Source organism: Balaenoptera acutorostrata, chromosome 18, assembly GCF_949987535.1.
Source record: "Balaenoptera acutorostrata chromosome 18, mBalAcu1.1, whole genome shotgun sequence".
NCBI classification, from domain to species: Eukaryota; Metazoa; Chordata; class Mammalia; order Artiodactyla; family Balaenopteridae; genus Balaenoptera; species Balaenoptera acutorostrata.
Genome location: NC_080081.1, coordinates 69,336,106 through 69,350,625, shown reverse-complemented (window position 1 = coordinate 69,350,625; position 14,520 = coordinate 69,336,106). Strand labels below are relative to the sequence as shown.

The 14,520-nt window shown below is 34.4% G+C and overlaps 1 protein-coding gene across 6 annotated transcripts in view; it reads left to right on the top strand.

The window, feature by feature from the left end:
• The window catches only part of NBEA (neurobeachin), a 631,767-nt gene that overhangs the window by 586,636 nt on the left and 30,611 nt on the right, over positions 1–14,520 (top strand). For all 6 annotated transcript variants that reach the window (XM_057532889.1, XM_057532888.1, XM_057532885.1 and 3 more), the window contains one exon: positions 4,514–4,681. In XM_057532889.1, coding sequence (XP_057388872.1) covers positions 4,514–4,681 — 168 coding nt within the window. The remainder of the gene's footprint in view (positions 1–4,513; positions 4,682–14,520) is intronic.

Below are 14,520 nucleotides of genomic sequence, written 5' to 3'. Positions count from 1 at the left end.
ACATAGTTCTAAAAAGAACAAATAAGCAGGTAGCATGCATTTACTAACAGATTAATACTGTTTAGAATACAGTTAAGTCTCAGTGTCAGGTTTCAGCTTTAGATAGGTCTTTATGCTTTAATTATGTGAAATCTAAAATTCAATTCTTGGATATGCATTTGATTTAGAACCAGATTTAGCTTTTAAATGTTATAACTGGATTTTCTTTGTTTTCTGCAGTGACTAGCAAGACAGACAGTCTCTGTAAGACTATCTGTTTAATCTACTACCTTATTGTTCCTTTGTCATTTAATATTATAACCCCCCCAAAAAAAAACCTGAGGCAAAATTATTTTTTGATTGTTTGTTTGTTTGTTGATTCACTCTGCTACCTAACATATAGAATAGAATAGGGTAACTGTAGACATAGAAATTTTTAAATTTAATTAAAGATTATTATAGATAGCCATGAACTAATAAGTTTTAAAACTAAGATGAAGTGGATAAATATCTAGAAAAATATAAAACATCAAAATTGACACCAGAAGACTTATAAGCCTTAAAGAAATTTAAGTAGTAAATCTTCCCAGCCCCCAAAATATCCAAGGCCATATTATTTTACAGGTGAATTCTACCAAATTTTCAAGAGATAAGGAATTCATTTCTTATGCAAATTATTCCAGAAGACATAATAAGCCATCCAGCTCATTTTATGAGGCTACTGTGATCTTGATTCCAGAGTAGAGGGAAGTAAAGGAAAAAAGAAATAAAGCCATTTCAAGTGTGGATATAAATACAAAAACTGTAAATAAAATGCTATCTAACAACCCGTGTGTTAAATACATGGTGTGTGTGTGTGTGTGTGTGCGTTTGTGTGTGTGTTTTGACCCTTTTAAGATCAGGAAAAAGACAGTGATGTTCCATGCCACCACTGTTGTTTAATACAGTTCTCAAGGTTGAGAACAATTATATAAGAAAAATTAAGAAGTTAACTAGTAAGAGTTGCCAGGAACACAATCACCTTATAAAAATCAATAGCATTTTTCTACATCATTAATAATGGAGTTTAAAATACAATTTTTAAAATATTATAGTTGCATCAAAACTTATGAACTGCCTGGGAATTAACTTAACCAAGAATACCCATGTCCTTTATGGTGAAAATATTAATTTTTAAATCTAATATGGTACATAGAAAATGATCTGTATAAATAAAGAGACATTCTGAGACCTTAGATGGGAAAACCTAATATCAATTTTCCCAAATTACTCTATAAATTTATTGGAATCCCAATCAAAATTATTTTGATGTATCTATACACTTATTGTAAAAGTTATAGGGAAGAATAAAGGTCCACAAATAGCTGAGTTGACTCTCAAAAGAATAAATCTACCAGATATTAAGATATATAAGAAATAAAGATAACAATAGAAATAAAAGGTGCAAAGAGCTGGAGACACACACACATATCTAGATAGACAGATGATAGATAAGGAGGTAGGTAGGTAGGTAGACAGATAGCAGAGAAAGAAAGCAGAAAAAAGGGAGGAAGGGAAAGAGGGGAGGAGGGAAGGAAGGAACGAATGAATGAATGAAAGAAGGGAGGAAGGATTGTATTGCTTTTTCTAGGTAGATTATTATATTATCTGTAAACAATAGCAGTTTTATATCTTTGTTTCAAACATGTATTCACACACTAAAGATGACAGCACACATCACTCAGGAAAGGTGTGTTTGTTTAATAGATGGTATTAGAAAAACTGACTTACTATATTAACAAAAATTATACTGGATCTCTATCTAATACCACATATGAGTGAAAGTGGATTCTAGATGAAGACCAGTATATGAAAAGTAAAACCATAACTATAAAGCTGACACATCAAAATACAGAAAGTTATCTTTGTTATTTTAAACCAAAATCCCAAAATCATAATCATAACAAAAAATTTTTTGATTATCTCAAAATTAAGAATTTCTCTTCAACCAAGAGTGACATGGGTAAAGTTAACAGACATGTGACATTTGGGAGAATGCATTTGCAATGTTTAAAACCAACAAACAACTATCTAAAATATGTAAAGAACTTCTGCAAAGTAACAGCGTAAAAGACAGGAACCTCCAGAAAAGAATGGACAAAGAGCATGAACAGGAAATATACCGGAGAGGAAACCCCCATGGCCAACAAGCATATTAAAAAGCTGTCAAATTCCTCAGTAATCAGAGGAAAACATATTAGAACAACAATGGGATATTGTTTTGTATCTGTTACACAGGCTAATATTAAATGCCTGGGTAATACCAGTTGTCAATGGAGCTGTGGCCATGGAGAAACTTTCAGGCACTGCTGGAGGGAGGGGAGACAGGGGAAGCCAATCTGCACTGATGACGCAGACTCAGTTGATGCACATCTGGTGCAGGGACACATCAGTCCTACTCCAGATTATATGCCCCAAGGAAATTCTCACAAAGAGCCAAACAGGGATGCAAAAGTGGACATTGATCTCAGCGTGGTGTCGTGGCAAGTTAGAGGCCGTCCAGCGCTCATTACTGCGGGAGTTCTGAGCAGCCGCTGGAAGCAGTGGACTTCCTATACACAGGTAGATCCCAAGAAGCAAGGCTCAGTGAAGAAAGTAAGAAACCAAATGCAATCTGTAACCCTATTCCATTTTTATAAATCAAAAATACATACACACAGAAATACATTGCATGAGTAGTGTTTTATAAAAACACATGTAAACCAAAGGAGAAGCATTAAACAACTTATACACATTGCCCATGGCAGAGGAAAATGAAAGTTAGTGGTTGGAGATAATAAATAAATGTTTTAAAACTCAAATTAGTGAAAGGTGATCATTCCTTCCAACCCTCATCATTGCATTAGGCATTTAGCTCAATAACTGTTTTATTCAAATGGAATAAATTTCATGGACCCTCTCTTTCCAAATATGTCGAGTGGTATCTATAAGATTGATTTGAAGTGGTTGCTGCTGAGCTGATTATGTGATTATGTTGGTAAGATCTTCCTTTAAATAATATTTCTGATTTCACTACTATTTTGAATTCCAGTGAACAGACTTGGGCAATAGCGACTCTGTAATGAACTGCCATTTATTCATTTTTTTCATCCTTTCATTTATTGTACCATGCACTGAAAACATTACTGAATCATTACCAACTTCTCATTTATACAGATTGACCAAACCAATATTGATAGATTTAATCAGTATAGAATTTTAACCAACACCTCTTTTGTATTTTAGTCCCTTTTCCTGTGTTCTAGTCCAAACTATTATGTCAAGACCAATGAGATACAGAGTATAGAAATTCTGTTTAGTTTTAGTATGAAACTATCCTTTTATAAAATCTAATTGTTTATATTTCGGAATGAGAAACATCCACAATAACTGGTGTAAATAAAATACCAAAAATTTTGAAAGGAATAGATAAAAAGGGAGTTTGAGGGGAATAAGTTACTAGTTAAATGTCATCACGGGAAAAGTTGAAAATTATCATTCAGATATTTTGTAGATTAAAAAAATGAAATATTGATATAATTATCAGAGGGTTAATTTAAGAAACCATTTATTGATTAAGTGAATCCAAGCTGGTTTCAGCACCTTAGAAATCAGGGTCATGCAGCCAAAGAATGACTTCATTCACATATTTAGTTACAGCTGTAATTTCAAAAATTGTTTTCTACAGCCTTGCATAGTTGAAATTTAAGAAGCTAGCTCTACAGCTTTTTCCTCATGCTGCTGAAATCAGTGTGTCCTTAAAGTCAATAAGAAATTGATGATGAATGAGTGCAGGAGGTGAGAGGCACAGTGAGCTACACTGTGACTGTCACTGCTCAGACCACAGGTGTGACCAGAACTCCTTGCCTACCTGCCAGGGCCCCTCTAGGAAGTTTATGATGGCTTCTTAGGAACTGAAAAGGTCTCTTTTTTTCTGACTCTTTATGGAGGTTTCGCATGATCACTGACTCTCAGTAATTTCCATTCATTTCCCACTGGCTAGCAAACATCTAAAATTACCCACTGGTTCCTAAACAGTGTAATAGCGGAGTTCATTCATAGCAGAAGGAAGGCATTCCCTCTTAGTAGTGTTAGAGGTAAATTTGAAGACTTCAGGCAGGAAAATAAGTACGTATCAAAGTTTCAAATAAAATTGTTTAGCTTCAAACTAATATTTAAAAATTAGAAATGAAATTGTTGTAAATGGCATTAAAACAGGCATTTCAGATTACTTTTAAACATGAATGTGTCTTTTTAAGAAATCTATTTAATATTAAAATTCACATCACATAGACAGTTAAGCCAAGAGAACATTAAGTATTTTAGAAAGAAAATTTTCTTTTAGGTCTATGTTTTATTAGAGGTTGTATTTTGTCACTCCTAAGAATAGGTCTTAATACGTACAGATAAAATACAGGAATGCAAAGAATGTGTTCTACTTATTTATATAGAATATTTCAAAGTAAGAGAAAGGGAAATTTGCATGGTGTCTTATTTCTGTCTTGACTGATTTCAGGCCCTGGAGAGTGAATTTGTTTCTTGCCAACTCCATCAGTGGATTGACCTTATATTTGGCTACAAGCAGCGAGGACCAGAAGCAGTCCGGGCTCTAAATGTTTTCCACTACTTAACCTATGAAGGCTCTGTGAACCTGGACAGTATCACTGACCCTGTGCTGAGAGAGGTAGGTAATAAGTTGAATATTGTTATGAAAATTTCTGTCATCCCTTCAGCACAAATGTGGCTTTCCATCTCTTTCTGTATAAATTTCCTTTCAATGTAAATTTTTAGGAAACATAGATTTCAGGTTCTTGACAAATGTGGAAAAGTGAGTGTTATATGTCAAAAACAAGTAATGAGACCACCATGTAGTTCCTTTTTGAAATGCAGATATGTACAATGCACTTCAATATTCCTATTTTATTTGTTTTACTTCAGCATCTTCATTAAAATGCTTAATGCCTTATGTGTGTTATTAATTAATGAAACCTAGTTGAGTATTTAAATATGAATAGTTCACATTAAAATAATCTGCCAGTATCTATTTTTTAATAAAAGCAGAATTACAGCCTTCTAGGCAGAATACTTAAAAAATGCATCAATAAAAAATAGATAAGATTACAGTATTTTATTTCTATATGTCCTCAAAAATGCATTAGTACAATAGATGAGGTTATAGTATTTTATCCCTGTATGCTCTCAAAAATGCATCAATAAAATAGATGAGGTTATAGTATCTTACTCCTGTGTGTTCTCACCCTGAAATTTTATAGCTAACATTTGGGAATTATATACTATAGTATGTGTATAATTATTTTTTATGAAAATATTCATAAAATATATTATTTAAATCATTTCCACGTTGTGCAAAATTATTTCAGATAGGTGAAAAGAGTGAAGATGCAACAGCTGCTAGATGAGTCTTGCTTCAAGGAAGCTGTATCCCAGTCTTCCATTCTACCAGATATCTGCCATCTGCTTTATGCAAAACAAGTAATCATTTCTCCATTTCCAGTCAGTGGAATGCTTTTTTATTTTTTAGTTTTAATTTTAGAGGTGGAAAACGCGTAGATTTGGGAAAGCAAGCTCTAAAAGAAAAATTTGCATCCATAAAGTTATTTCCTATAGACTTCTGTAAAAACAAAATGACTCCATTTGTATGGCTTCAAGCAGAGAAGAGGAAAGGGAAGAGAAGACCCTCATGATCATTGATCATTGGACCCTTAGGGCTAAATATTTGGAGAACACGTTGCAAGCATATTATTAGGTGCAGTGTTGTACCATGTTGTGTGCACAAGGAAATGGGATTTTTGCCTGAAGCTGGAAGAAAGAGATAGGGACAGAGAATGAATGAATGAGAAAGGAGTCAAATATTATAAAATTAGTTGGTGAAATAAGGGATTTTTCTCTACAAAATAATGTGATTAGTTTGTACACAACTGGGGATTCTAATTCTGAGCTTAATTATTCTCTTAACAATACACCTTTGTTTAACACATGGCCCAGTTTTATAAACATCTTACCAACTATATTCTCCTTTCAGAACCAATACCTTTAGAATCAGATAAAAAAGAAAATAATTGGAATAGCTTATCCTTTTAGTCCAAGACCAACTCCAAATGGTTTTTTGACTTTTAAATATCATAGACATTTTTGCTCCTGAGTATTTCAGCATACATTTTCGTCCATTATAACATGCTGTCCTTATAAAGAAAGTTACAAGTTAATCCTCTTGGGCAAAATAAAAATATTTTAAGCATATTGTACATAATGAAAGTGCAAGGCAGCATTAAAGTTGACTGAAAATAGCAGATCTTTCATATTTAAATGACAGTAAATGAGGAGATAAATGAGAGAATAGAAACAAAATGGAATTAGGATTGAGACTTTCTTTACACGGATATAGTGTTTATTACTCAAATCTTATAAAAATACCTGCTTCTACAAAATAGCACACCATTGCTTTGGACAGTAATAAAAACTATGTATAATTGTCAAACTCTAGAAATTCCTAATGAAACATTACATGAAAATGCATAATTAAAAAAAATTCTGTTGGGGAGGAGAGGTTCAACCACAATGTTTGTCATTATATAGGCAATCTGAACAATAATACATTACTGCTCCTGATTACCTCACAGTGATGCAGACTGGGAGTGCCTTACTCCAGGACTCTCCTTCCAGCATTCCCAGTCTGAGGGCATAATTGCTGAATACTGAGGTTCCATTAGAGAAACTCCCAGAGTCATTCTGTGGCATGTATGTCCTCCCTCCCCAAGCCCCTCACCCATCTCTCTCACCCAAAAACTCTTCTGTCAGTTCTCAGAATACTAGGTGAGGGAGCGCATACCTGGAACGCTGTTACCTTCCTTCCGCCAGGCAGCGTGGGCTCAAGCACATACCAGCAGAGGCATTCACACTGACCCAGTGGCCCTATGTCAACTCAAGATTGCTTAGGAAGATACTTAAGTGGTCCTTAAGACCACTAGGTAACCACTTAGTACATTGTAGACATAACAGATTAAATGACCTTGCAAGGAATATGAGTTAACTGTCCCTCTCCCCACTCCCCACCCTTACCTCCTCTACCCCACGACTAACATATTTCCACACAAAAAAGTTCTGCATTAACATGTAAGAACCTGCAAAGGATGAGAACCCACTAAATCCTGTGAGCTTTCTAATGTGTCCAAGTCATTTAATGTCCCTCTTCCTCCATTGCTTTCTCTGTAAAGGAGGAATAGTACAGAACATACGTTTGCCAGCATAGAAGCATCTAGCATCTGTTGTCACAAGAAAGAGCCCTGTGGATAAGTGGAATGAAGTATAGCGTAGTCATTATTTGCTGGTCATTTATGCCCCTTTGCATTTACACTCCCCCTGTGCAAGGCACACCGCCTTCCATCAGAACATCAGCGTTGAGCTCCCAGAGGTCTGCTCTGCAGGGTCGGACAGAGGCTCTTGGAAAAAACAGTGTTCAAAATGTTAAGCCTTTTATTGAGCTCAGTGCATTCCTTTTATTTGATAATGTTTATCTTAGTATTTTTTAAATGCGAAGATCACTATATTTCACAAAGATAAAAAGGAAGGCTACAGTTATACTAAACTCCAACTAACCTAAGGAAGATGATTTTTTAATGCCTTAATCAACACTGATTTAAAGGAGAAACATTTAATATACAAAAATCTACGTATGTCCCTTTTAAAAAAAAAAAGTATATATATATATATATATATATATATATATATATATATATGCCCCATAATCTGCCTAGAACTTTGAGCTTTGAAGTTAGTGCTAAAATTTGAGAAATGGCTTGAGGTTATTGATTCATTCTTCCTTGACAGGTGAAATCATGAAGCAGCACTAACCACAGCAATTATGGCATTAAAATGTCAAGAAATTAGAGGTCAGAATAACAGATAATTTTCTTCTCTATGTCAGATTTAAAATTGACATTCTTTGACAGCTTAGGATCTCTGGCTGAGAAAAATATGACAGCTTAACTTATTTTATACTTGTACAGCAGTAATTGATAATAAACTTTATCATGACAGCCTCTGGGCAGAAACATGACAGAACCGTTCTGGTACAAAGCTCTTCGTAATATGTAAACACTAGATCTGTTGGATATTAGATATTATTTAAATTGTCTTAAGTCTTAGCTTTTATCATAATCTTCTAGACACTTTTTTTCATAGATAAGCTCATCTGACTATTTGAGCAGTATTTTTTAAACATGATACTGAATATCTTTCTTATCCATTTTTACATATTAATAAAAATTACGTGATTTGCTTTATATTTCTACTTACCAAATGATGGCCAAGAACTTCATCCTATGACCTGCTTGGGGAATAAGCTATTCTGGTTCGTAAGTGTCTGGTCCCATGGTTTTCTAACTCCTTGCTACTCAAATATGGTCCATAGACCAACAGCATCACCATCACCTGGGAAATTGTTAGAACTTCAGACTCTACTCTCAGGCCTCCCTGACCTAGTAAATGAGCACGTGCATTTAAGGAAATCCTTGGGTGACTTGTTTGAGACATTACAGTGTAAGAAGCACTGCTCTACTAAAGGTGTGTTAGAATGATCTGGAAAACTTTTTTCTTTTTTTTTTCCTACAAAAGTAGAGAGAATGATACAATGAATCCTCTGGGTGTTCTTATCACCCAGTTTCAAAAATTTTAACTCTTATTTCACCTATATCCTCATCACCACCCCCCTTTACTATTTTCAAATACACATGCCATATCCATCTAGCCCCATCCACTCTCCATCCCCCCCCTCCTCCATCTAGAGTGTATCTCAGAATATCCAGGGAGAGAGTTCAAGCAGGTTTATTTTGAAAAAAATTCTCTAGGAATTTTAAAACAACAGAATACTTACTTAGCTTTAGAGATGATATTCTTCTTACTTCTAAAATAATTTTTTTAACTGTAGGGGACTTTAATGTGCATTTCCATTTTACTAATTTAAACTGTAAGGTTTTCTTTCTATTTCGTTTATGCTTTTGAATTTGTTAAAACTTTCAACTCAGTAAAACTTCCAGTAATTATAGGGAAAATTTTAAGGTAGCTTTAAGAAATCTTTATCAGTCATTTTTTTGAATCATTTGTTCTAATCACTTTCCAGAAAACATAAATTTTATCAATTTCTGAGAGTTCCAAAGGCACTAGGAGATTATGCCATAGTTAATAGTTGGTTAGTAGAGATTACAGATTAAATGCCACAACAATTATTAACTGTACTCTTATGATGAGTGAAAAATATTTTATTCTAAAACTGTTTTTAAAAATTATCACTCTTACCGTCATGGATATAATTACTCAGCCTGTCTGCCTCAGAGTATGATTCTGTGGTAACTAGTAGTCAATGAAAGATGGTAGAAAGATGGAAATCAGATAATAGGTTATATCACAGCCCCAACATTATTATTTGAGTGACATAAATAAGTCACTTTAATGTACCTTTGTTTAACCACCTAAAATATGATAACAGAAATGATATCTAACTCATAGGACTGTATTTGAGGATCATATGAGAAAAGATATGTAAAAATACTTTGTAAACTGTAAAGCACTACCATGGACATTGATTATTACTACCCCAAAACATAATTAAATGAAGTATCTTGGAAGAACTTCTGTTTTAATAATTTATTTCTCTATATCGTCATACCTATAGTCGACACTGCCAAGCTGAAAAATGATTTAACTGACTTCTCTTTGACAGTGAAAGGTATACACATAAGCCTACCATAAAAGGCTGTTTTGCTGGCAAATTATTAGAACATATGGGCCATGCAACATTTATTTATTTATACATATATACTCATTTATCTATTTATGCTGGGAATATCAAAACATTAAATACATTTTAATGTTACCAGTAGTCATAAAAATGTGGTATTTTTAGTCTGATTTTCTGTTACTAATATTTCTTAGTCTCAGGCTACATTTTCTTCGTTTATCTCTTTCTTTGATCTGACAGGGATAACAAAGTAGTCCTTTGGATCTGCTATGGTGAAAATATGCCCATAGGAAGTAGAATAGATCACTTCAGTTTTCACTTTATTTTCTTGATGAAACATTCCTTGCTACTACAGAGAACTGACATGATAGGGCTGTCAAGAACCAACAAGACAGATGTGTCTTTAACCAAAACATCTGCAATGCTGGCTTTCCTAGAAGATGAACTCATAAAATTCATAAGGAAAAAAATTAACCCACTTTTCATCTTGATGATGTAAATGAAGGAATTTATAGTGACAACACTGATGACCTCTACAATCACTGCTTATTCTTTCCGTGAATTTGTTATCCCTACTCTTTTCCTTCCCCCATTTCTGACTTCTTTCTTTGATCTGACAAGGGATAACAACACCCCCTCCTGCATCGCTTGAGTGGGTTGTAGCACAATATTGTCTATTTACCGGTGCCATGATGCCTAATTGTCTTCAGATGAGGGAGGTTCAGGGTTCTTCTCGTAGGCAATTATTCTGAGACGTGATGGCAACAAATAATCAACAAAAGGGCTGATAAAGATTACTTAAACCATCTTAATTTTCCCCCCTATAATTACCAGAAATTTTGCTGAGCTAAAAATGTTAGCAAATTTAAAAGCCAAATTAAAATAGAAAGAAAAACCCTACATTTTAAATTATCAGAGTGAAAATACACATTAGGTATTATTTACATTTAAAGAATCATTTTGGAAACAACAAGAATATTATGATCCCTAAAACTAGTAAGAGTATAAGTTCAAATATATCTGTTAATGTGCTTCTCATCCACGGCAATAAGGCATGCATTGAGATGATTCAATGAATAAAGTTTCTATATAGAAATTAGTATCAAGGAAATTAATGACATTTAATTTTGATAAGTGAATGAATCTTTAATTTAGGTTTATCTTTTCTCCTAATTACTGCAATCCTTAGCTAGTCCATGGTCATCAATCATCCATAGAGAAGCATAAATAATGCAGTTAGTCAAAGAGGGATGTGTGTCATTTATGTGAGATATGCTTTTTCCCCTCGTTGTGTTATTTTTATTGTGTGGTGCTGAGAATGCTAATTATTGATTTTCAGAAATTAACAGCAAATGCTTTTACAAGCATCTAAAGTCATATTTTACACAAGGAAGAAGGGTGAAAATTGCAGCCTGCTGTTTGTAATAGAAATAGCTGGAAGGGCTTTCCTTATCTTCTATTAACATAGATTTCAGTTATATTACACAGTTGTTACCTTAGCATAAATTAACAATTATTCAAAACATATTGCATGCTTCAGTTTGTTGAAGTGGATATTACTCAAGCTAAGTACATAAACATTTCAGTTAGATGTTTAGGACTCGTTTTTAAGTGTTTTAAACATATTGATAATGAGCCTATTTAAAGCCATTTGATCTCAATATAGTATATCTAAATTACTGTTTCCCATTTATGTCAAAATCAAAGAAGAGCATTTTGTTCTGCCAGATACATGCAATACTATTTTTAATTTGAATTTAGTTTAATAAAAGTGTATGATTTCATTTTGTAATGTTTATACCAGCACCTGGTGAACCTTTGTCTTGATATCTTCCCACATACCAAATAAATCTGTTTCAGCTTTATTATTTTCTTTCCATAATCAGACACTCCAAGTGAACTTATTTCATGTAGTGAAGAAAGGTCACCACCTGTACTACTGCTTCTCTCCCTCCCCCCCGCCTCCACCACCACCATCTCCTCAACCTCCTTCCCTCCCCCATTTCCTGAATCAGCCAGCACAGAGTTTGCTTTATATAAATTTATTCATCAAGGGAGAATTTGGCAGGGATATTGTACTGTTTCCTCTCACATATCATTAAGCATTTCTGGGCTGAGTCTTCTACTGTGTACTATTGAATGATCAGCCCAAAAGTGGGCAAAGAACCAAAAACCTGGAAACATCCTTAAGATATCATCTGCTAAAACCCTTGCTTCCAGGTAGGTCAGTCTCTAAATCATCCGGAACAGAGTGTTTTAGTTTCTTTTTTCTGTTTTTGAGGATTAACAAGTATAGACTGTAAAAAGAGACTCCATGGCCTCCCCCAAGAAGCTTATGACAGTGTTTATCCCCCAGATATTCTAAATCCTCAACGAAAATGTCTCTTGCTTGGATGTAATCACCTTCTGGTCAGTCCTACCTGGAAATGAAGGAAAAGCTAACCAGCATTTTTCTTATATATTATACCTAATACCAATCCTAGTTGTATCAGTCAGGATCTCAGCACATTACCCTTTCAAAGGGATAATGAAGACCCCAAAAAAGATATCCAAATGGTCAAGAAGAACAGGGAAAGATTCTTAACATCACCAATCATTAGGGAAATGCAAATCAAAACCCCAGTGAGGTAACACCTCACACCCATTAGGTTGGATACTGTCAAACAAACAAACAGATAATAGCAAGTGTTGGCAAGGATGTGGAGAAATTGGAACCCTTGTACACTACTGTAAGAATGTAAAATGGTGCAGCCTCTCTGGAAAACAGTATGGAGGTTCCTCCAAAAAATTTAAAAAAGACCTACCATACGATCTAGCAATTTCACTCCTGGTTATATATGCAGAAGAATTGAAAGCAAGATTTCAAAGAAATATTTATACACCCATGTTCACAGCAGCATTATTCACAATAGCCAAAGGGTAGAAGCAACCCAAGGGTCCATCAGCAGATGAATGGATAAAAAAATATGGCATAAACAGATAGTGGAATATTATTTCACCTTAAAAAGGAAGGAAATTCTGACACATGCTGTAACAGGGATGAACCTTGAGGATGTTATGCTAAGTGAAATAAGCCTGTCAAAACAAGACAAATTACTATATGATTCCAGGTACCTAGAATAGTCAAAATCATAGAGACAGAAAGTAGAAGGGTGGTTTCTGGGGGCTGGGGGAAGGTGAAATGAGCAGTTGTGTAATGGGTACAGAGTTTCAGTTTTTCAAGATAAAGAGAGTTCTAGAGATTGGTTGCACAATAATATGAATGTATTTAACACTACTGAACTGTACACTTAAAAATGGTTAAGATGGTAAATTTTACGTTGTAAAATTTTATGTGATAAATATTACCAAAATTTTAACAAATTTTAAAGGGATAATGAAGAGTTTAATAATAGTCCTATTTACAAAAATATGGAGCAGGATAAAGTGGATGACCAAGGGAAGGCAAAGCCTCCAGGGGTTAACATCTGGGTACTGCACCTAGGCCTGAGGGTATAAGGGCAGGGGGCTATTGCCAGAGCCTGGCAGGAGAAGTAGCCAGCCCTAGGTGGGTGGTCGCCCATCAGGATCTGTGGCGTTAGGTAGAGAAATGCAACCCAGCCACTGCCAAACTATGACTTGGCAATGAGGGAACATACAATAAATACTTCACCTTCCTATCTTTTGTCCTGACTTCTCAGTGGCTAAACCCAGTGGGAAGCCAGAGAGCAAGGGAGTACCAGTGATGCAGTCCCTGGAGACCATCTCCCAGGGGCAAGATGTTCCCCTGAGTTAGTCACCACTTCTCTGTTCCCCTGAGTTAGTCACCACTCTAGGGGGAGCAGACTTATTTAAGGCATCCAGGGGAGGAAAACCACTACCTGCTACATTAAAATACATGTACTTTTTCTACCTGACTTGACTTATTTTTAAGTAGAAAAATTGAGTGAGCTTGCCACCACTGGCACTGACCTAATATTTTTTTTAAATGTTCTGGACAGAGCTTTTTCTGTCTAGAGGATATGGTGCTTGTTTTTTCACATTCATTTGTTAAGTCAATTATGTAATAGCCTTATAATTCATCATTCCAAGGAGGAAACGGGAATCAGCAGGAGAATGTCTCCTCTCTTTTTTTTTTTTTTTTAGTTTTATACCAAAAGAATAAAACCAAGCACTGAGGCAGATAAATGAGCAAATTAGAAACCCCCTTCCTCAAATATCATCTAACATAGTCTGATAGTTAAAGCAAATGCGGTTCTTTTTTACTTGGGTTACTAAATATTTGTTTAAATATTCTCATAATTTTGCTAGTATAGGCTTAGCCTTAATGCAGTCGATTGTTAAAACAAAGGAAACATCTTGGTTCTTTTATTTTGTAGTTTCTATGAAAAACTAGAAGCAGTTGAATATAAAATATCATTTTAATTTTTTATATAGTTAAATGTTTATAAAGCAAGAAATAATAAAGTTCAGGTAGCATTTGCTTGATTTATTTTGCTCCTGTTTTTCCAGCATTAAAAAGTAATGCTTTATATGATCTCGTTTTATTACAACAATAAACCAGAAGCAAAAGCTTATCACTTAAAATACATTCTGCCATTAAGCAGTCCTTCTTTTTATTATTTCAGACTTCTCAAGATTCCATATTTTTTCCTATTTGATATAGAATTGGTAGAATTGGAGGTAGAACAGAAGTGATAAAAATCACATATATTTTTAACTGTACGTCAAAGTTGTATTTTCTGGTCAAACAAAAAAAAAGAATATCCACTCTCAAGCATTAAAGT